At 34.7% G+C, this 24719-nt stretch overlaps 2 protein-coding genes across 2 annotated transcripts; one reads left to right on the top strand and one right to left on the bottom strand.

Annotated features, from left to right (window-relative positions):
- Positions 1–476: 476 nt before the first annotated feature.
- Positions 477–10008, bottom strand: LOC113079574 (palmitoyltransferase ZDHHC7-like). The gene is made up of 8 exons (XM_026251813.1): positions 9842–10008; positions 8573–8649; positions 6619–6912; positions 6407–6531; positions 5420–5516; positions 4575–4656; positions 4108–4238; positions 477–3450 (listed from the first exon to the last, which is right to left on the bottom strand). Exons 3-8 carry the CDS (start codon positions 6904–6906, stop codon positions 3274–3276), a joined length of 900 nt encoding a protein of 299 aa, XP_026107598.1. The 5' UTR covers positions 6907–6912; positions 8573–8649; positions 9842–10008; the 3' UTR covers positions 477–3273.
- An 8317-nt stretch (positions 10009–18325) lies between these two features.
- LOC113079585 (regulator of G-protein signaling 9-binding protein-like) lies at positions 18326–20123 on the top strand. The gene has a single exon (XM_026251827.1). The coding sequence runs from the start codon at positions 19016–19018 to the stop codon at positions 19742–19744; it is 729 nt and encodes a 242-aa protein (XP_026107612.1). The 5' UTR covers positions 18326–19015; the 3' UTR covers positions 19745–20123.
- Positions 20124–24719: the final 4596 nt, after the last annotated feature.

The raw sequence follows: 24719 nt of genomic DNA, 5'->3' as shown, positions 1-24719 counted from the left end.
TAACTATAACATTTTATACAAATAGAAATGTTTTCTTATGAATACATTTTTTAAAGAATTTTTTTTTTTTTATAAATAATTTTTTTTCAGTAAGGATGCATTCAATTCAAAACGATAAAAGAACAAACATTTCTTGTTACAAAATATTTATATTTCAAATAAAAGCTGCTCTTTTGAACATTGTATTAATCGAAGAATATTAAGTAGCATTTTAGTAAATGTTTCTTGAGTGCGAAATCAGCATATTAGAATGATTTCTGAAGGATAGTGTGACAGACACTGAAGTAATGATGCTGAAAATTCAGTTTTACACCACAGGAATAAATGACATTTAAAAATATATTCACATAGAAAACAGGTCTTATAAATTGTAATATTTCACAATACAGCTCTATTATTATAATACTATATTTTGTTCAAATAAATGTAAATCTTTGGTGAACATAAGAAAAAAAAAATCAGGTTCACACGTTAGGTTTCAATAGCTTTTAAATCTAATGACTTTATTATGTAAAAGAACTTTACATAAGAAAGAACATAACTTCATAACACCTGAAAGTATCAGAACAATATTGGTCTACACCATTTATAACAGACATAATTTCATCATCTCTGTGGCTGTACACCCGGTTTCCAACATTTCCAAGTTCAGACACCGCTGAAACGAGCTCAAAGCTTGAAATCTGCAGAACTCTAAACATCTAATGTGGGGGAAAGGTGGAAGTTGGAGACAACGTTTCCAGATTTTGTTGATACTATCAGACTGAATCTATCAGAACCACCAAGAAATAATTCTTCTGAGGTTAATGAAGGTCATTTAAGAGCAAACATCCCTCTTTAAAGTCAGTTTACAGTCAGGTATCATCTAAAATCACTTAAACATGTTTTAAAAATAGAGTTGAGGTCAGGCAAATACTGTTGCAGTTGTAATAATAGTAGAGAATGCAAAACTCGCTAATTATTCTAATGCAAAGAAAACAGTACCATTTCTACCCAATTAACACAAGGTATAAAAAGCATGAGATACACTCTTAGTGATGTGCTGATAAGAAACAAGTCCTCTCATATCAAATCAAAACATGAGCTTCTGCATATTGTACATATTCCCTTCACAGAAAATGAATAACTCGTAGACTTTAGAAAGACTCGAAATGCTTCTTTACAGTAAAAATAAGCGACACCAAGCCATTCTAGTTCAATGTGAGCATTGTTCTGAGAAGGGAATGTGTAAAACAAAGTTGCATTGCAAAATGAGAGTCGTTACATTAACAGTGAATAACAAAAATTGGCATAAACTCATTGAAACATAAATAAAATGCTGGAATTACTAATGGCAGAGTAACATAAATCTCACTAGTTCCTGTAGTTTTACTTGATCTATAATCATTTATCGAATAATCTAATGTTAGTCTTTTGTGCTAAAATGCAGTTGGCTTCATCTTTTACACTGGACTTCTTGAATGGCTGTGATACCAGAACCAAAGCATCAATACATAATCAAATATTGTAAACTTAATATCCGAGAGCATTAACACACATCTGTTCTGCTTGGTAAATGGAGTGGTTTTCTAAGCCTCTTAAAATCCTTTTAGTGCTGTGATATAATGTACTTTTTGTTGATTTTTAAAATATATTCTTAAAGTAAAAACACGTTCATATCATACAGCAAGGCGATCTCACTAAGCCAGTCAAGAACAGATCCAGGACATATTTTCACACACACACACACACACACACACACACACACAAAAAAAAGTATATATTTAGGAAAATAAGGATTTATGGCATTGTAAATTATCATTTTAAGTTTAAAAAAAAATAATGGATTGATTTTTATATTTGATATCCGACAAGGTTTCATAATTAATCAGCGAGAATAAACCAGGAGTGAATGAAATTCACTTTTTATATAAATCAACTTTTAAATAAAATAATTTGGGCGTCAAATATGTTCTTGACGGATTTTGTGAGATTCCCTTGAAAAGCACAGCAACACACACATCGTTCCAGCGTTATATGATGAAAATATTCTCCAAAAGGAAAACTTAGTGGTCACCATGAAGCGATTCTCTAAGCTAAAGGTAAAAGTGAAGAAGACGATGAAACCCGATTTAACGATAAACACAGTATAAAACACAAAGTGATAGAATTGTGCAGCATTCGTCCACGTCAGCTCATTTTACCGCCGTGTGTTAAAATTGTACTCTACACGTTTATTAGAGTTCCTGGCTCAGCCGTGGGCCTACATACATTAATAATGTGTGCTGTAATGTGATTTGTCTTTATTTCTCTCACAAAACAGCTTAAGGTCATTGTGAGAATTATATATATATATTCACACGTCCATTCAAGCTCTTTGTGGGATTGGCATTCATTTGAAGACAGAATGAGGCTATTATTATCTCTACAATACATGAAGATGAGACTGACTTTATCATTTAGGTTATGCACTAAAGCCGCAAACACTTAACCTCTAAAACAGCCAATCTCACAAGGAAATGTCCAGTTCGTGTTTCAAAACCAAATCAAATCAAAAGAAAAAAAACTATTAATTATATTTTAAATAACAAAAAAAAAAAAAGATTTTCTTGTGCATTATTGTACGTATAATCGAGCAACTTAAATTATCAGTGTAGTGTGAAAAAAAAGTCACTAAAATTAAATTGAGTACAAATGATGTATAAATACTTAACATTTTAAATAATAGATTATCTATTTTTATTTGCATTACAATAATGCAAATAAAGCATTTCCTTTCAACGTAAATAAAATAGTATTAGGCAATATAGTGCAATATAATTTCTTATTTTCTCATTTTGATTTTGATGTGACCTCCTGGACATTTCCTGAAAGCTTCTGTGAGATTCACCAAAGAAACTTTTTTTAGTTTTTTCTGGCAAAAACACATTCCTTTGCAAATTGCAGTTTGGTTTATGATCTATTTCTTTAAACAACCGTTATTTGTGTCACGTGGTAGCTCTAAATGCTATTTCTTCAGGCTGGATAACGGATATCGACGCCTTTCAAATGTTCTGCAAATTTCCGAACAACAAAAATAAATGAATGTTCATGAAGACAATATGAGCATAACAAATATGATCCGCCTTACGAGGTAATAATATGTGAGACGTAGCCTCATTGTTCCAGGGGCGGCATCAGTTATTTAACAGGTTTTCACCGTAGTACCTCCGAATCTGCTTCAGCATTAAAGGAAGGAGTCCTAGGTCCTATGTGAGGGGGGTAATAGGCATGAAGGCAGACAGCATTCTGCGCTCAGACTGAGAACTCGGCCCCGTTCTTCCGGGCACGAACCATCAGTACCTGAAGACGGAGTCCAGCAAAAGGGTTGAACCAGAGCAGAGAGGGCGGCCCGCCGAAAACACCCTTCATCCCCTCCCATCGCACCCGCCGCTCCCACGTGGGCTTCTCGTTCTTTAATCGCTCGATTTCCTGTGCGAGAGATGAAAAGTTAAGGCTAGTACACTCAGCCTATTGTTACAGAACAAATGAAGCAAATATCTTCTTTTCAGTATTCAATAATATCTTATTTTTGTATGATTATTATAAAAAATAAATAGTAATATTTTATTAGATATATATATTAATATAAATAAATTAGAACTAGAATTAGAATTAGAATTTTTTACTTAGTTCTGAGAAATAATACAGAGTAAATTGAAAATATATATTTTTTACAGCTTTATTTTATATTTAGATTTATATAATAAAAATAAAATAAATACATATATTTTTATATACATATATATTGATATAAATAATTTATAACTCAAATGAAGTGAATTTGAGAATGTGGAATACAATGCAAATCTTATTTTTACTGCTTTATACATAAAATATTTATGATTCAAATATTGAAAATGAAAATATTTTTATTTTACTGCTTTATTAAACATCATAAAAATATTTGTAATTGTTATGATTAATACAATTAAAATAAAATATTTTAATACATACAAATAAAATGTATTAATATGAATAATTCTGCAGGTTATAATACAATGCATGGCTGTAAAAGTTCAGGTCCATCAGAAGTAATGCTAGTAACCAGGTCAGAGGACTTCTGGAGGTGTGTGTACGTCGACTTACAGTCTCATCATTACAGATGGAGTGAATCTGAGTGCCGAACATGACAGCAGTGAAGGTGAGAAACAGCAGCGCTTCCAGACACAGGAAAATCATCAGCAAGACCGCCACAGGTGGAGAGAAATCACTACACTCTGCAGAACAGACGAGATGACGCTGTCAAAACCAATGCTGGACATCAAATTCTCAAGTGCTTTGTGTAAAGCATAAAAGAACCGCAAAAAAGGCCAATTCTGATCATAAGAACAGTAATAAATGACAAGAGAGAGGGAGGAGGTTGGGGCACAGTAAGCACATTAATTTAGAAAGTGTCATCACAATGTGTTTTCTTAAGGCCAACGTTGCTTATCAGCAAAAGAAGCTACAATGACACACAAAGTGAATGTCAATACATTGCTCTTGACTTCTTATGACATGATAGTCTCTGTGATTCAGTAATGGAGTGCCGATCTCAAATGTCTATTACCCACCATTCCACTGGACTTTGACACAGGTGAAGAAGTGGAAACCGCTGAGACACAGTGCATGCAATGAAATAGAGGCTATGTACATCTGAGAAGAAGGGAAGAAAAAACACACTGGAGTTAAATATTATTCAAAAATAAATGTCAAATGCTTTTGTCATGCTTTAAAATACTGGTTCCTTATGATGAAAACCTCAAAATGTTGTAGGCCACTGATTAAGGGCAAGTGTAAATGATAGCATTACTAATTTATTATTAGTAATGATCACAATAACACTTGTTTCTGTCAAGTAATAGCTTATACATAGAATTTTTTTTTGACTGAATTAATTGTCAAAGTAGTAACAGCCAAATAATTGACTATATACCGTATTTTTCGGACTATAAGTCGCATCAGTCCAAAAATACGTCATGACGAGGAAAAACATAGATAAGTAGCACTGGATTATAAGTCATGTTTATTTATAACCAAGAACCAAGAGAAAACATTACCGTCTCCAGCCGCCAGAGGGCGCTCTATGCTGCTCAGTGTAGTCTACAGGAGCACTGAGCAGCATAGAGCGCCCTCTGGCGGCTGGAGACGGTAATGTTTTCTCTTGGTTCATGTCAAATTAATTTTGATAAATAAGTCGCACCTGACTATAAGTTGCAGGACCAGCCAAACTATGATAAAAAGTGTGACTTACAGTCCCGGAAATACTGTAAACTAAAAATTGCAGTCGAGAAATAGAACTGATTTATAGTAATGTGCTCAAGTTCTCATGCAAACAGATGTTAAGAGTCATAAGAAGGTTAGCAATTCCAGCATAAAATGTTGTAAGACAAGCGAAAGCAGTCTCAGACACACTCACAGTGAAGAGCACAAAGAATCGCTGATTGTTCTCGCCCACACAGTTGTTGACCCAAGGACAGTGGTGATCCATCTTCTTGATGCATCTCTTACAGATACTACAACAAACAAAACAGGAGAAAAGACCATGCCATTTATGAAACAAGACGAGAAATGCCTAGAAGTCACTGATGCTTGGTCTTCATCTGAAGGGATAAATTCCCTCCTTTGTCAACTATACACTACTAGATTTATTATTATTCTTTTTTTTTACAGAATAATACTTTTATTCATCAAAGAGGCAGTAAATTGATCAGAAGTGACAGCACGGACATTTAAAATGTTACAAAAGATTTCCATTTCAGTTAAATGCTGCTCTTTTTAACTTTCTATTAATCAAAGAATCCTGAAAAAAAGGATCACAGTTTCAACGGTTACAACAGTTTTCAAAATGTATAATAATATCAAACAAGTCTTGAGGAAATCAGCATATTAGAATGATTTCTGAAGGATCACGTGACACTGAAGACTGGAGTAATGATGCTGAAAATTCAGCTTTGCATCACAGGAATAAAATACATTTTATAATCACTTGAAATCGCAAAACCATTTCATAATTCTAATGTACTTTTAAGATCAAACTTAGTTCTAACAACCCACGTTTACATATACATTTGTATTTATCAATATGTGTTTACATATAAATGTGGTATTTAGTAAATTGACAGGTACCATTTTCCTACTACTACTGTATCGTTTTGCACATTGAATGAATAAAAACCATTAATTCAATGTGCAAAACGATACAGCAGTAGTAGGAAAATCCTGTAAAAGTGCACTGTAAGTCGCTTTGGATAAAAGCATCTGCTAAATGAATAAATTAAAAAGGGTGGAAAAAATATTTTTTGTGCAAGAAACCTGGTCTGACATTTTAAATTGCAACAAACGTTGCATATAAAAACACTTTCAGCAAAGGCTTTGCCAGCCATTAATCAGATGATGGTCTTACCTGCAATGGTGCGCCCTCTCTGGTTTAATGCTGCAGCATTTGGGACACTTGTAGATGACCTCTCCTGGCTTCAGCTGCAGACTCTCCATGTATTCTTTAGTGGCGTTACCTTTAGGAACAGCTCCCTGGTAAAAACAGTACACTTCACATCAATAACACCCATCACAAAACCTTCATAAGCACATTGAACCGAAATAACGGTCCTTTCTTACCGGATCCGTCAGCATGGTTCGAAGGTGCGATGTCAGCGCCAGCACAGCCAGGAAGTTAAACGCCACACCGTTGATGAGAGAGTACCAGAAGCTTTTGGAGGGGAGCAGCATGACAAAGTTCACCACGAATCCTGCGTACATCACAAGAAACCAGGTCATGAAGGCGCACACCATCCCGCAGCTGTCCTGGATAAACCAGATACGGCTGGCTGCCACCTCGTCCTCCCCTCCGCTGAGCAGCGGCTGGTGCTGCTCCACATCCCTCAACCGGTGTCCTGAAGACTGCATTCTCACCTGCAGAGAGAGAGAGAGAGAGAGAGAGAGAGAGAGAGAGGGTGAGCAGGACGAGCAAGACTCCCATTGTCCAGACAGACATAACACTGACTCCCATGCCAGTCTATACTGGTACTTTAAGCATTGGAAAGCAATACATGGCATGAAAAAACAGTGAATAAAAACTGGCATAGAAACTATAAATCACTCGGACATTGCTCATAAATTTTAACATTACAAATGGCAAGTAACTCAAATCAAACGTGTCATTTTGAGGTAAATAACTCCCGTACCCCAATAATCTTTGTTTTATTTACAACTTTGAGTAGCAACTCCAACATCATGGGTTTGATTTCCAGGGAATGCATGTTTTTGCAGTGCTATGGACATGAATGATACCTCAAATTGTGTGGCTTGTTGAGGAGAGGTGTGTTATTACTTTTATAAATGACTGAATATACATTATTGGGGGGAAATTAAAAAAATGGGTTCAAAAATCTCTAAACCTTCCATAAAGAAAATACTTTAGCCATATCTATAAATCAAAATAGCAAAGGCACTATTTTGTCTTGTGTAAGTAAACAGCCAGATTTAATATTTGGAATTAGATAAATTTTGTATTTTCCATTTCCATTCCATGAGTGTTTTTCACATTTTTTTTATATATATTTATTTATTTATTTATTTAATCATTATTTTAGTATGTCAAGTTTAACTACTTCTCGAATCTTCATCAAATTACAGATGAACCACTGATGTCGCATGGGCTATTTTAACAATCTTCTTACTACCTTTCTGGGCCTGGGAATGTTTCAGTTGCATTGCTGTCTATGGAGGGTCAGAAAGCTCTTGGACTTCACCAAAAATATCTTCATTTATGTTCTGAAGATGAATGAAGGTCTAACGGGTTAGGAACGTCATGAGAGTGAATTATTAATGACAGAATTTACATTTTTGGGTGCGCTATCCCTTTAAGTAAATTTTTTTTTCATGGTTTATGTTAACTATAGTAACCCTGTATCGGAATGATTTCTGAAGGATCATGTGACACTGAAAGACTGGAGTAATGATGCTGAAAACTCACAGGAATCAATTACATTTTAAAATTTCACAGCCTTAGTGAGCAAAAGAGACTTCTTCCAAAACATTTACTAACTTACTAAACTAACTAACCCCAAACTTTTGAATAGCAAACTTTTAATCAAGCATGCGCTTCTATCTAAATAATATAATAACACACTAAATATTTTAAATTCCCAAAATCCAACCCCGAGAAACAGACACAAATACAGTGAAAGTGGAAATCATATTTTTGTGATTAAAGTTTCAGTGAGCCATCTTCGAAATGAAGCTCTCTTATAGTGCTGTGGTAACCAGTTTCTATCACTGGAACGTCACTGAAACAAGGCTTGGGCTGAAACTTAGCATCTCATTTACATAAATACTTTTGAGATGCAAATCGCTTACAAAACAAAAGGCCAAACAGCCTAAAAGAGAGACGCGAATGGTCAGTGCCAAAAATGACAATCTACACTCATTCTGATGCAGAAAACAGACTGAAAAAGACTGAGATTCTTTACAGTAGAGGCTCACCTGCATGCTTTTGCTTTTCTGACAAACTGAAGTTTAATATAGAGCGAGGGGTTTGTTTAAGTGATGCTTTTCTTTCTCAGTGACTCACCACACAGAGTGTCCCTCACAATGACATCCTCTCGAACCCTGTCGGGTTTGAACTCAAAGGCATCTACAGTCTGGACCCTGTAGAGGACACACACAGAAACAGAGAATCATAGGATAAGCGATTATAACCCGCGGCAAGACAGGAAAGTGTGTCAGTAAGCGGGGCAATGCAGAAGGAGCCTTATTTTCAGCCTTATACAGAACTAGCTATCATCTCTTTATTTTACAAAGTTAAATCCGAACCCTAAAACAACACGCATACACACAATATATTTCATAGTTAAATATAATTATTTAATAGTAATTATAAAATACTATATAGTATTTTAATTATAGAAGTGACAATGAAAGAATTGACAATAAAGCAGACTTGACTTGAGAATAATGGTCTAATTATATTTTCTCATCTAATAATTTCGGATCGTTTCTTGCAAATAACTTTCTACGGACATGTTAATTTCAATATTGCCTCAAACATAATGTCAGTTTGTTTTGTTTAGTGACTTTTAACACCGGGTTATGAAATGTCTCAAACTTATAATTTGAAAAACATTGCGTTTAACCCAAGGTCATGAAATATATGTAGTGCTCAGACTGAATCCTTCAGAGCTGTAAATAATACAAGGGTGAGTAAATGAAGGTTTTAAGTCCTTAATAAGGAAAGCTACTTTGAAAATATGCTTATTTAAGATTTATAAACCTCAGTTTCATGTCCCACCTCTTCGACAGATCAGATAATGCTGTGGTTTATTTTCTAAACAGCTAAAACCACAAGTTTCTCTCAGTCAGCTGCAACTAAATCAAAAAAAGAGTCACGTTTAAAAGAGCAATGCATTCAAAAATATTGGAGTAACGTTACATACAGACAAAAACTCTCTCATTCACGTACAAACAAACAACTGAAGTGTCACTGGCCTGTTATTAGAAAATGTGTTTAAGTCTTAGATTTATAAAAAATAATAATCAGGCACACTCACATTCTGACTATTTGTTGTTATTTTGTTAACTTCCATAGCATCATTCCAACACAGGCATATTTGTTTACTTCTATAAGATTGATCTCGCGTCGCATCCTTCATCTAATTCTTCAGTTTTATGATTACATTTTCAGCCCGCCTTCATCAGAACTGCTATTAGCAGTCAAGCCTTTAATTATTCTTATGGTCTCGTTATAAACACATTTAAATCGGCTGATAAATCGCAGCCGTACAAACATCATCTTGATTCACTTGACTCTTCATCGGAATACAGAGCTTTGTCTTTCGCTTACCGCCTCCTAAATGAGATTATATCCACCAGTTGTGATTCTCAGACGAGCGATGGGAAGATAGAAACAGATAATTTCATTTCTCGAGCTGTTTAAAGGGTTTCATGGGTTAGAAATAATGATGAGGGTCACACACACTTCCGGGGTCCAGTGCGAGCATATCTGCTGCTTCTGCTGTCTGATGAGTGACAGGCCCGAGCACACGCCGCCTCACATCTGACCCCTGCCGGCGGATCCGGAGCGCTGCAGCGCGCTGGGAGCCTCCTGATTTAATAAGGACCTCCAGGCTCCAGGGAGGTCTCAGGTGCCCTCTGCTCACTTTCTGTCTCAGCGGTAATTCTAGGATCCTTCTTTTAAAGAGAAGAGCCTCAAAGGGGAAAAATGTGCAGAATGACAAATTAATATCATGCATTGAAACGTGGATTCATGCATGTTCCTTTCTTGCCAAGTAACTGTCATTTACAACTGCATGAACGTATCAGCGATTAATAAATAGCAAACTATTATTTCAGTATGGCATTTCATGAGATACAGGCCAAATCGGTCAAATTATTAAACAGTTTGTATTGTTTTTGTATTATTATTTTGTCCTTTTTGTAAAGTCCAGCACTGGTTGGAAATGAAAACATACAATTACAAAGTACACAAACCAAATGATATAGATCCAAATCCATTGCATATGTAAAATGTGTAAATGTTTTCATTATAGATACTGCTAAACTTTACTGATACGTGAACACAGTCATTCAAATGTCCAAAATAAATAAATAAATAACACTTATAGTCTGAAAAATTAGACAGTTGTGCAAAAATGTTATCTTATATATTTGCCTTGTTTCTCCACTGGGTGGCGCTACAGATCTCCATCATCTCACACACCTTGCCTACAGTACCAACTGTTCTGCCTATCATCTTTTATAGAAAGAGTATAGTTATTTGTCAAAATGGAAAGTCATTGTACGGATAAAAGCACCCAGGAACACCCACTTTAAAATGTTGTGTAATTGTAAATAATGACATCCCTGACTCGTTCGATAGCTTTTCAAAGATCATCTTAAATCGTAATGAATCATAACCTGAAGACATCATGCACATGCAGTGATTATGATGCTTTGTGATATTTCACCTTCACGTATTTTATCATGTCTTGATGCTTTTAATGCTTCACCAGGCTTATCACTAATGTCACAACTATGAATATTTCCCTTAACCGTTTCCTGGTAAACCATTTCCTGTTTCACCCCTGAACTGTGTGGCCCAACAGTTATCCTCTTTCACACCAAAAACAAACAAATAAATAAATAAGTAAAAGTCAACGGCTACACACTGGCAGAAGCCTAAAGCAGATTAAAGGCTGAAGCGTGCGAGCATTTCCCAGACTGCATCTCTGCTCAGGAACACGCAGGCTGCGTTTGACAAAAGTGTCTGTGTGAGCAACAGCTGGGCTTTAACACAACATCATCCACAGTGCATTTCAAATCAGAAACAGAGCTCATCCGGCTCACAGACATGCACCCACTGAAAACACACCATGATATGATCATCATATATTAGCAATATCACTCTGGGATTTATGTAAAAGATTATGTTAATCATATCAATATAATATTTTATAAAATGTAAATTCCAGGTCCAGTCCAGGTCATAATTCTGCCTAAATTCAAACATGATAGTTTTTGTATGTATATATAAAATTTTGCAATGTGAAAATAATGTTGATCTGAAAATGAAAATGAAAATGATCTGATCAAAGGTAATTTTCAGGTTTTAAAGATTTAATTTACTACTTAAAAATCTTGTGAAGTGTGAAATTAACACCTCGTCATAATTCTCTGTGTCGTTCTTTTGCTTCATGCCACTTGTAGCATGCAAAGTGCATTGAAGTGATAATGATTTAGTCACCTGGCCAAACTGAAGCAGCAGTGAGCAGTGAGTGCTTTGGCTCATAATGACTCAGATGGCAGGTGGCTGCGCTGCAACAGTCTGCACAAAACATCTTTAACTAAACCTGAATTATTAAACATGCTACTAATGCCCCAAGCCCCTCTGCATTAAAACCTGGGTCTCAGAAAAAAAAAATAGTCAGAGCTAATTCTTTTTTAAAAGCCTTTCAGATATGGCCTCTGTGGACAAAGTGAATTCTCTGTGCACAAAACTGCATGCAGAAACAAAAGTGCACAAGCCTGCTTTTTCTTTCATGCAATGAGATGCTTTCCATTTTTGCTGTAAGTAATTAGAGTGACAGGTCTTGAGTAATATGACATTTACATTATGTTTCCCTCTGAATTAATTTATACACATTTTTACCCAAAAGCCTTCAAACAACAACATTAAAACATGTAAATGAACACTTTCTGATGTGATTAAATCAGTGTTCTCGCTGACTTTAAGAATGTTAAGATAAGCTCTTTTTCTGTGAGCTTTACAAACCTTTACAGTGTGCTTTAGTCAGATGTGAAGATACGGTAATATTCAGTGTTTGTCTTTTAGAAATGGTTTCTTTTTCTGTGACATCATGGCTGGAGCAATAACATACAATACAAACTATATGACCTTGTGACCTTTATAGTTACACTGAAAGCAACAATGGATAATTTACCTCAGATCGGAAACATGAACAGTTAGTATGACTATGAACTTCAAGTGTATTTCATTACAAAAATTGCATCAGTCAGTATGTTTACATATATATATATATATATATATATATACATATATATATATATATATATATATATATATATATATATATATATATATATATATATACATATATATATATATATATATATATATATATATATATATATATATATATATATATATATATATATATATATATATATATATATATATAGTTAACATATTTTAATATTCAAAAATCAAAAATTAGGTTTTCTATTCCAAAGTCAGAATTGTGAGATATAAATTCAATTCTGAGAGTGTGAATTGTAAGTGTGACCTTTTTTAGTATGTGGCGGAAACGGGTGTGTTTCATCTGGTGTGGACAAACATCGTCTCTCATGGTCATGGTTCATAATGCAATGGCATCAAGGTCATCTGTGAGAGACTATCAGCAGATTTATGTTAAAAGAATGAGTTACAGAATGAATATAAGGGGGTATGTAGAGGGGATGTGCAAACAGACAGGAAGGGTTAACTATAGATTGAAAAGCAAATGAGATTTTCCTTGGGTTTAAAATCCATGATGAGGCTATAAAACAATCAGATATGGCACTAGTATGGATATGTGAAATAATGGTTACTCCAAATCAGATATTGCGTGTAGGACTCTGCCTGGAAATACGCAGTCTGTGAATCTCTGGAGTGCAGTATTAATAATTCAATAAAGAAGGCAAGCACTCATTTTTCCCATTCTTTTCATCTGGCTGGTGTGCCGTTTTATTTTTTCTTCATATCCGGCCGAAAATACACTCATCTCTTTTAATGCAAAATCTCCAAAAGGAACTCTAAATATTCACTGCAGCCTATGTGAATGTCCAGACAAAGAAACATGGAACAGAATATTAATATCAGCCATGATTTTTAATATCCACTTTTTGGTCAATACATCAGTGCAGTGCTACGAGTTCACACCAATGTGATAAAAAACAAAAAAAAAAAAAAAAAAAAAACAGCCAAATATTGTGTAAACTTTTATGTGTATTTCCAAGATGCTTATGTTGCATAATAAATTATATTTTTAAAAACATTTTATAATATTATACGCATATTAAAATATACGCATATTAAAATATTAAAATAATTTTAATATTTGTATGCATTTAGAAGTACTTTACTACTGCATTCTTGATTTTATGCGTTTGTGGCCATTCAACATTATATATACAGTATATAGATAGATAGATAGATAGATAGATAGATAGATAGATAGATAGATAGATAGATAGATAGATAGATAGATGTACGGATCACGTGTCATGTTTGATATATGAAGGTCGAAACCAAATATATTCTCTATTAAAAAATAAATAAATAAATAAACAAATAAATATATATATATATATATATATATATATATATATATATATATATATATATATATATATATATATATATATATATATATATACATACATACATATACATATACATATACATATACATATACATATACATATATATATATATATATATATATATATATATATATATATATTTATTTATTTATTTTTTAATAGAAAATATATTTGGTTTCGACCTTCATATATCAAACATGACACGTGATCCGTACATCTATCTATCTATCTATCTATCTATCTATCTATCTATCTATCTATCTATCTATCTATATACTGTATATATAATGTTGAATGGCCACAAACGCATAAAATCAAGAATGCAGTAGTAAAGTACTTCTAAATGCATACAAATATTAAAATATATATATTTTAATATGCGTATAATATTATAAAATGTTTTTAATTTCATTGAACTTTACTGTTTGCAAACATATAGTAAAAATTTATTTTTGAGTAATTTCAACCACACAAATCCAATGTTGTGTTTGCATATCATTATGAACTTCAATGTACTTGATTAATCTTTGTATTTCTCAAAGTATAGACTGTACTGTAGATTCACATAAATGTATTTTACAGCCTCAGACTAAGTGCTCTATCCCTTTTGAGAACTTTAATCTGAAGAATCTTCACATGGTCAGAAGATGAGTGAGGAAAAGGCTACTTCCATTGAAAGGGGCATTAGTAAGCATTATAGTGTTAATCCAGGGGCCTTTAGTAACCTGGTAATCTGGATTACAGCATGTGCAGATCATAGTGTGGTTTGGGCTGGTGACCCTTCAGACAAAGACCATCTTTATACTGCATTAGCATTTTTTCTGTACCATTTGAATATCTGATCTTATGTGAAACTGCTTGAGCAAACCCCCACAATCGTCTGCCTTCCTCATTAATTTGTAAGCTTTCATGAATGTTTAAATGCTCAAAGGGACCAGTAAACACACTTATTTCACTTCTACGGCTGGAAATAGCTGATAAGGTTATCAGTAAGGAATAGTTCACTATAAAATAAAATTCTATCATAATTTACTCACCCTCATGTTGTTTGAAAGCTACATGTTTTTTGTCCACACAATGGAAGTCAAAGGGAAATGTTTTTGGTATTGTTAGCAACAACGTTCAACGGATCTTCTTTTACCTTCTAAAGAAGAAATAAATGCACACAGTTAAATCCATCAGAACAATTCAGCTATAAGCAGTTTTACTGTTTGGAATAACATGAAAGAAGTTCATTTTTGGGTGGACTTTACCTTTAAAGAGTACATTTTAAGTTCAACATATCCAGGGAAAGTAAAGAACTTGCCAATACGAACCTTACTGCTTATGACAGGAAAGCATCTGGAAGCTGGTGAACTCATTTGCCCTCTCTCTTCTAAGAGCTCCCTGCTGAGGGTGTATTTCAGGTCACCTCTCCATCCACTGCAGAAGATCCACTAAACATCAAGTATTTTTCTGGAGCATGGTTGGTTGTGTGTAAGTGGAGATCAAATCAGTTCAACGCAGAAATGAATATGGAATTTGTGAAGGTAGTTATGAAAACAACAATAAACGGCCAACACCAGATGTCATGATAGCTTTCAAACAGATGGTATCAGATGAGGTACCATTAAATTAAATTAACATGAATGCAAAAATGTAGAAATAATTATTTTCCTAAGAAAAAATAAATAAATTCAAAAAAACAAAGAAAATAACTCAATAAGATTAATAAAAATTAAATAATAAATTTACTCAATAAGATTGTTTATTTGATTGAAAATACACCAATAACAGTAAAATATTGTGATCTTAAAATAACTTTTCTCTTTTAATATATTTACAAATTGTATTATTTCCTGTGATGCAAAGCTGAGCAAGAAACATTTATTGTTATTATCAATGTTTTTGCTGCTTAATATTTAATATAAACTGTGATAATTTTTTTTTATGACTATTTAACATTTAATTTACTTAAAATACAAATCTTTTTTGTAATGTTAGAAATGTCTTTACTGTAACTTTCGGTCAATTTAATGCATTATTTCTGAATAAAAGAATACATTTATTTCCAAAAAAATGATCTCAAGCTTTTGAACAACAGCATATTAACATCCTGCTTGAATTTAGAAGACTTCTCTAAAAATTGACATTAGATAAGCAGGTTACCAGATGACCATGTTTCAATTTTAATTGCACTATAAGGTTACCAAACTACTGAATGCATACCTTTTTTTTAAAATACCGAATGGTTACGATATTCATCCAAAGAAAACCATGGTTTGTTAGGCCTATATGTTTGTAAACCATTAAAAAAATAAATTGAAAAAATAAAAAACACTGATAACTGAATACAAATGTACTGAATTCTAATCACCCATATGTCTCTTGGGGTGCCACAGCTGGCAGATGTGATGGGAGGCTGACTCAGCTAGCGGCCTGCAGGGACGTGCTGTTTTTCACCATATGGGGCAGCAGTTGCATGGCATATCCTATTCTGCATGCACACAGCAGGTTTATGTGGAGCTTTTTTCCTCCGGGTCTCCCAGCAGGTGAAGTCTCAGACACGTCATTGCCCTTATTGTACAGCAAAACAATCTACATCTCAGTTGAAAAGGAACTTTATCCCTATCCCTACATGTTATAAAGACACTATAATTATCAATTAAAACAAGACAGAGGCAGTCTGTAAGTTAATTGTTATTTGGCAGTGGCTTTTTTATTCAGAGTGTCTCCCAGTGAGCTAATTGCAGAGACAGTCCCGCTGGAGCAAACCTAGGCTGAGGTGTCTTTCTTACAGGGACAAAACAAAAGGAAAGCTACAGCTGAGGGTTTCCCCAGTCTGGGATCATGCTCACGGCATTTGTGATGGAAGCACAGATCCATTACACAGCCTGCAGGTCTGTATCTGCATATGCTCCTAGGAAAGGGTAAACGGAGAACAAAAATCAATATTTCCTCCTTATTAATGCATGACTAATCCTTCATTCAAATATATTTGGCATTCTCAACTCCACATGCTCTCTCATTCAGTTTAGAGGAAACACTCACCCTGACTACCTGAAAAAAGTGTAATAAAATAGGATAGATATATAGATAGATAGAGAGAGAGAGAGAGAGAGAGAGAGAGATTTGTGTAAATATTTCTGTCTATTTATGAGATCCATATCATTCGTCTGTGCACAAGTGCTCACAGAGAACAATGCATCTAGTTCTATTTTCATTATATAAAACAAGTGGCTGTCTGTTAATGAGAGATCTGATCTGACATAAGATGTTTTGAAATGAGATGCTTTTGAAAGCAGCTAGCACATGGCTGAGTGGTTGCCAATGGTGATTATGTGAAAGTGACCCATATAGAAAACAAAGCTGTTCTTTAACTGAAAATCATACAAAGACAGCACATAAAACAGACTAGTTTGGAGACATCTCAAATCATATTTCTACTTTACTGAAATTTATCCAATTCAGGTTCTCCATTTTATAAATTAAGAAAATTCTTCCTCTGGGACTGAATGACTCCCAAAATAATATAATCTTCTAAGGATCAGAGAGAAATGGTAATGAAAGCTACAGTACATCACTTTTTTAGTCCAAGAAATCATAAGCTATATATGCATAAGTTATAAGTTAATAAAAAGTGTGTAGTACTTTAAAAAAAAATGAAAATAAAAATAAAATAAAAAAAAACTCTTTAAAGGACAAAAAATTTATTTAAATTAATTAAAACTTTTTATATGTATAAATTAATTTTTCATAGACTCATTGTTTAAAAGCTTGCTTTGTTGGTCTGTTGTTAGCATCCAGTACTAAAAAGTAAGGTTTTCCACCTGAAGTCCTCATAGATGCTTCACAGGGGAACTCTGTAATGATAGTGTGCATCTCTTCACCAATATTGAATCATATAATATGTTTTATTTTTGGGGGTCTATTTGTGAGGCAAAAAGCTGTTAAAAACCTATCATTATGATATGTTTGCAGCTAAAATAAGAGTGACAATTTCAGTTAAAGCCCAAATTTACTCCAAGCTCCTGTAAGCCTTGCTTGATAACAAAAGCAACCTTAATCCAATCAACACTAGCTAAAGTTGTAAGGTGATCCAAAACTACTTGAGAGGTATCTAAATTAATAAAGGAACAACTAATACAGACACTTTCAGCTACACCATCAGTGTAATGGTTTATGAATATCAGCTCTGATTAAATAGCCTATTGGACTGTATGTTCTTCTTCTTTTTTTTTTTTTTAAGAAAAAATAGGTAGCACTGCCACCTGTTCCTTCACTACAAAACATTTACTGCGAAAGGTATCATCCAGAGAAGCTTAAAACGGTTAATATTTTTTTTATGTTATATGGAAGCATTTTTTTTTTTTCAAATAATATAACAGATTCATTTAAAAAAGCTGTTGGTGTCGCCTATCAAAAACAAATTTCCAGACAGTGCTTATTTTGAGAGACCTCTAAAAACGGTATCAAATGGTATCGGCCGACCAATCGGGACAGGTTTGGCTGATCTTCCAGGATGTGAGTGCTAGAACAGTTATTTCCCTGGCAAGCCTTTACTCGTGTTTAACGTCGTATCACAGATGACTGGCGAATAACGGATTGCTGCTGCCTTCTGAAAAACTCAGCATCAGCATCACCACCATCACCCTCAGCATCATCACCGACACCGACAAACATTACACGAGAACAGCTGCGGCGCGTTTAGAACGTTCGGGCGTTTGTTTACATTCAGAGTCCGTTAACATCGCTCTCTCGGAATGCCTTTGTGACGTCATGGAGACAGACGTTCTGTTTGGAGTTTTAAAATGAACACCTGTTATGTTGCAAATGGCATGCACGTTGCGCAAAAAGAAGAAGAGAGGCGACGTTTTAAATTCACGCGGACGCACTGAAGCCTTCTAATCTCCGGGAGCGCAACTAAAGCCGTTTAGGGATCCATTTAGTGATAAGCCCGACTGCTGCTGTCTGTCTGCATCGACAGGGAACATGGGTGGTGAGGAATTTGCACTGACGAGAGCGACGGCGATGATGAGGATGATGATGAGTGCACTCGTATTGCTGCTCTGCTCCCTTGGAAACTAAAAGATACTATCATCCAGCGCGTTATTCATTAGCCTCGGGCTGTTTTGTGGATTTTCAAACGTGCACAAACATGGGCAAAGACGAATGCAAGACCATGTTGGACGCGCTGAACAAAGTCACAGCTTGCTACAGGCATCTGGTCATCGCTTTGGGAAGCACATCTGATTCCCAAAACCTCAGAGAGGAACTTAAAAAGACCCGAACGAAAGCACAGGAGCTGGCCGTGGCCAACAGGACTAAGCTCACGTCTCTTCTGAAGGACAAAGGCATCAGCAAAGATGATCGAGCCGAATATGAGCGCCTCTGGGTGCTATTCACCAGCAGCGTGGAGCTCCTGGAGGTGGACATGAAGCGATCATTGGAGATCGGGCAGGATTTTCCTCTCAAGGTGCCAAGGAGACACCTCATCCAGACGGGAATGACCGGCAGCACCACTACCGTGGCTGCTCGAGCCATGAGCGTCCAAAACATGAAGTACGAAGCCGACGCAAACATCGACACGGTGGACCTCAAGGAGCTGGAGACCGAGATCGCTCAGGTGGACCAGATGATGGAGGAGATGGAGCTGAAGGTCCAGGTGGCCCCGTGGACAGTCGAGGCGAAGCAAGAGGCAGGAGCCGAGCTGAAATCCACCGTCAGTGTTGGGAATTCATCGGTTGGTATCATCTCGATCTGCGAGGAGGAACCCAAAGAAACGGTGGAAGGTGAAACTGGGTTGATGAAAGTATTTGCAGGGGTCATTTTCACCGCTGTTTTGCTCATAGCTGGAATTCTGGGGTATCTGGTGATTAATCTATAGTGGATGAAGATAGTGTATCTGGATGACAGTGGGCTTTAGGTTTTCTTTTGGAGGAAGCAACATGTTGCTATGTTTGGCCTGTGAGTGAAATCGTGGAGGTAATGTACAGTATGATGCTCCTGGTGTGGAGATAAGCAGATCACCTCCACGGACATCAGTAAAATGCATCAGTGTTTAAAGGGAATAGCCAAAATGAATAAAAACTTTTCCATGACTGGTTCCTCAACCCATGAAGGGAAAAACTAGACAGAACACAATCAAAAGTTGGACTGCCACATAAAAGCTTTTATTTGAGCAAATTTTAAGCTACATTTTGAATTCTAAGTGAATTGTCACTCTGTCATAACTGACCGTTTCATCCTTCGCCGATGAATCTGAAGATTACAACTTTTGTATATATATATATATATATATATATATATATATATATATATATATATATATATATATATATGTGTGTGTATTTATTTATATAGGTGGCGTATTTAAGGTTGCTCAATGTGTTTCTGACCTCCTGAGGATTCACACCAAGTTATTCTTGTTATTCCATCTGCAAGCTATCGGTTTAAGTTTCTGAAGATGGCCCATGTTTGACTGCTTGTACTTTTGAAAATGGGCCTTAGGTGTGTTCTGAAAAAGTCTATTATAGTTTATTGATACATATGAATTGTACTCATGTTAAATAAGTGTATATACAATATATTTATTATAATAAATGAAGTAAATGATGCTTGTGTTTTGTTTGGGTTTTTAGGTTCTTCTATTAAACATTCACTTTATGTTCAAAACTTAATCTATGATGTTGGATAAAATACCTAGCCTTTTTCCATACTGCCTAATGGTACCCTAAATAGTGTCTCAAGCTTACACATGGTTTTCTTTAACCTTATTTAAGCATTTACTGATCTCAACGGTGTCCGACAGGCACTTTGGGAAACAATATCAGTTCTCATTTAGGTTATGCAAACAGGTAAAGCGAACTTTCTTTAGTCATTGTTGTTTTTAAATTCTGATCCCCTTAGTTTATTTTCAGACTTAAGGATTAAGTATTATTGGCAGATACTTCTTGCTGAACTAATTAAAAAGCTATTTATAGGAGAAGAATTTATAGGCACAGAGCAGACCTTGTATTTTTTGCCTGTTAATGTGATTAGCTGTTAGTCCTCTTTAAACCAAAGGAAGATTTGTTCTGAGCTGTGCACAATACATTCTTTACTGCCTAATGCTAATATTGTGTGTTTTCTGTTCATAAAACTATTTCTCATATAACTTCAGTTAAATATATGTTAAGTGCATGAAAAACATGGGTTATTAGTCTTTGTCAAAAAAAAATCCACGGTGATGAAACTCACGTTCTGTTTAATATCATCATCATCATCATCATCATCATCATCTCCTTGAAACCAGCTTTTTAGCCAAGATTGATCGATTAATTAGTCTCCCGCTGTGCCATGTGACTCAGGAGCCCATAATGATTGGAACAACTGCTTGTTAAGTGGCGTCCTAGAATGGAGCATCAGGTAAGAAAATCGATGCCATTTAAAGGCCAAGTTACACGCAGATATCAAACATTCATTAGGAGAGACTGAGAGGGAATTTTAACTGCAGCAATTCATGCAAACAGCTATATGTGAAGTCCATGATTTCTTTATTTGTTAAACGAATACAATTCTGCGTGTTTAGTCAACAAACAGGAAGCAAAATAACTATTGCAGTTCAACATGAATATGTAAAAAAGCTTAATTTTTTATATTTATTGCACATTCAGATTACAATAAGCTGCACACAAACTTCCAACTTTTGGAAGTTTGGGCATAGATCCCCATGGATGCATCGGTTTATGTGTACAGTAGGTATTCAAGCATTCATTACATGGGTTTTGTTTACTTTTTATTTGCTATATACTTGTAATAAGAATGATAATTGATATCAATTGAAATCTTACTTTTGTTCTTTACTTCTCATGCTGGTTTGATATTGCCAATGTTACAGTTTTCCAGTATATGATCTACGGATGAACAGTATTCCTGTGAAATACCAAATCAGGTTAGTTTGAAGCTCCATAGAAAGATAATATGCATTTATATAAACTGCTGTCCCACAAAAGGAACAGACATTGCTATGATTATTATTTTTATAACCGATGGGCAGAATATACACATGCTTTCAGATCATCATAACCTTTAAAGAGGACTCTGTTATCTTATCATTCCAAATGTAGGTCTTTTTTTTTTTCTTTTCTTTTTTTTTTCTGTCAGCATGTACCGCTTTACTGCTTAACTTTGTGCTTTTGTAAGGAAATTATCATCTTTATTTCTGGATATTGTTTGTATATATAAAATTATATATATGTAATTTTTTTCCTAAACCAATTCATTTGAAAGCACCTGAAATATAAAAAAAGTTATAGCCTATATATCCTTATATATTTGTGTACTATCTTGTAATCATGAATGTCGAGAAAGGTCATTGGTCCAAAAGTTTGGTAACACTGTCTACAGCTATGTATAAAGTTACATTAGATTATAAATAATTAACAGAAAGTACTGATGGTTGCTCAGTGCCCTTTAAGAAATTAACTTTGTATTTTTTTTTATTTTGTTACTGCATGGTTATTCTCAAAAGCATTATAATGCTGGTCTGCCACCTAGTGGACAAATACAAAAATGCAAAAACTACAAAATTACTTAGCCTACAATAGGTAGCATTACACATTATTTCTTATATAATAATGTCTGTTGACATTTCAGTACACCAGGGCTGTGCACAGACCTTTTGAGGGGCATGTGCTGAAACTGAAAAAGGGCCCCCCCCTCCCTTTTTTATATAAATTATATATATTCTCTTTTTTAGCTATTCTGTTTGGTTTTATAAGCTTATTTGTATTATTTGGTTAACATGATTATGAATGACATTGAAGAGGGGAAGGTGAGCAATGAGTCAAGCATTTTTGACAAACTTTTTTGAAATATAATTTAAGTAATATATGTCCAACTCAATTCCAGATTATAAAAAACTATAGCCATACCGTTACTATAACATTTCCAACATGTATCCGCCTACCTGGCAAAAATTTGATACTGTGGTGGACCAGGGATGTTGGTCTCTTGAAGGTCTCTTATTAACTACACTTTCCTTAAAATAAGCCAGCAATGAAAAAATAAATAAAAATAGTGTGAAAAGTACAGTTGCAGTGAAAAGCATTTCTGAAGGATCATGTGACACTAAAGAGTACTGAACTGGAGTAATGATGCTGAAAATTCAGCTTTGATCACAAAAATAAATTACATTTTTAAATATATTCAAATAGAAAACAGTTATTTAATTTTTAAAAAAAAAATATTACACAATATTATTGTTTTTGCTGTATTTTGGATCAAATAAATGAAGCCTTGGAATGAATCATGAATTACATTCTGCATGATAAAATATAAAGATTTCAGTGATCTTCTGTAATTTTATTTTAGTTACTACTACATTACTGTAGTAAAACCATGTTTTACTACATTTTATACATGTGAGGACGAGCGGAGAGTATACCATAACATGATTAGCCTAAATGTTAATAAATTAAGTGTATCAGCAATCACAAATCAAAGAAGAAATTTCTTAGAAATATAGTTATCTAGGTGACGAGGATCACTCGTCGCTTTGTGTAAGTTCCAGTACGAAACAGCGCGGGGGCGACCCTGTTATGATTTTCAGATGGTAAAAACAAATTATATGTTGTTGTATTACTTATCAATATACAGTTTTTGACCAGCGAATGTGTGCAAATGTGATTTTTTTTTGTCCGTCATTAAAACGGCGACGGTGCCTGCCGCTGCCGGCATCACATTACATTTTCATCTACAGGTTACAAACTAGTTTTTGTAGCTATAGACGGAGCGCTCAGTTTTTCCTGTGATAAAATGCATTTGGCCAAAATCGCATTTTATAAAAGATGAAATGCTACTGTATGCACAGGCTATTTAAGTGTTGGCTATGTATTGGCAATGGCTATGACTAGATGGCAAATGTTAGCCCTCTCTCTCAGGCGACTTCCCACCATAGACAGTAAAAGAATGTTTACCCACATGTCTCAGTCAGTCAGACATCAAATAAATAAAATATGAGCCTTTATAGACATTGTGTTTAGTAGTACTTATTCAAACAACAAGACATTTATTTACCCTTCGCAAAACTTTGTTCAGCTCAGTTGTTGTCTACTGTACTGCGTGTTGATTCAATGAATATAGAGGGGGCGGAGTTATCAGCTTAATGACAAGGAACGAATAAGATTTACACAAGCTCGTTTTAAGAACTTTCATTTAGTAAATATTTGTAAAACAGACAGACAGACGTAAAGGGTGACCAATAGCATTGATAAAAAAAAAAAAAAAAAAAAAAAAAAAAAAACACCAAAAAAAGGGCACTTCGGAGTGTAAGGGCAAAAAGGGCATGTGTTCTGCACAGGTTGAGCCCTACCTGTGCACGTGCCTGCAGTACACAATTATTCCCAAATTTTGCAGATGGTAATGAAATTTAACTCCACATCTAAATGTTTTGTACCTATATTAGTATAAGTATTTTGTTTTTTAGATTTTTAATATAGTATACAATTTTTGCTACATAGAAATATAAACATATTTGCTATATAGAAATTAGGGGTGTAACGATACGCGTATTCGTATTGAACCGTTCGGTACGACGCTTTCGGTTCGGTACGCGGTACGCATTATGTATACCGAACGGTTCGTTGGAGTAATTAATTATATTTGAAAAAAAAAAAAAAAGAGAGAGAAAGAAATATAATGATATGCGTTCAACAAGGTAGCCCAATAACCCAAACAACGTAACAGGCAACGCCCCTGACACTCCCGAAGAAGAAAAAAACACCATCTTATATGTTTATGTTAGGCTACTCAGCAGGCGCTCGCTCACTCAGTACGCGCTGAAGGCTCGTTGCAAAATAGCCAATGCGTTTAACAGACTA

Source organism: Carassius auratus, unplaced genomic scaffold (genome assembly GCF_003368295.1).
Source record: "Carassius auratus strain Wakin unplaced genomic scaffold, ASM336829v1 scaf_tig00028583, whole genome shotgun sequence".
Taxonomy (NCBI): Eukaryota; Metazoa; Chordata; class Actinopteri; order Cypriniformes; family Cyprinidae; genus Carassius; species Carassius auratus.
This window is presented reverse-complemented; position numbering and strand designations above follow the sequence as displayed.

Bases quoted from the DNA above. Each gene is read 5' to 3' on its own strand.
- LOC113079574 (XM_026251813.1), bottom strand. From the start codon at position 6,906: ATGCAGTCTTCAGGACACCGGTTGAGGGATGTGGAGCAGCACCAGCCG. The intron at 6,532-6,618 runs GTAAGAAAGGAC...TGTTTTTACCAG, and splicing joins GAACCATGCTGACGGATCCG to GGAGCTGTTCCTAAAGGTAA. The intron at 4,239-4,574 runs GTGGGTAATAGA...TCTGTTCTGCAG, and splicing joins TGTCAAAGTCCAGTGGAATG to AGTGTAGTGATTTCTCTCCA.
- LOC113079585 (XM_026251827.1), top strand. From the start codon at position 19,016: ATGGGCAAAGACGAATGCAAGACCATGTTGGACGCGCTGAACAAAGTC.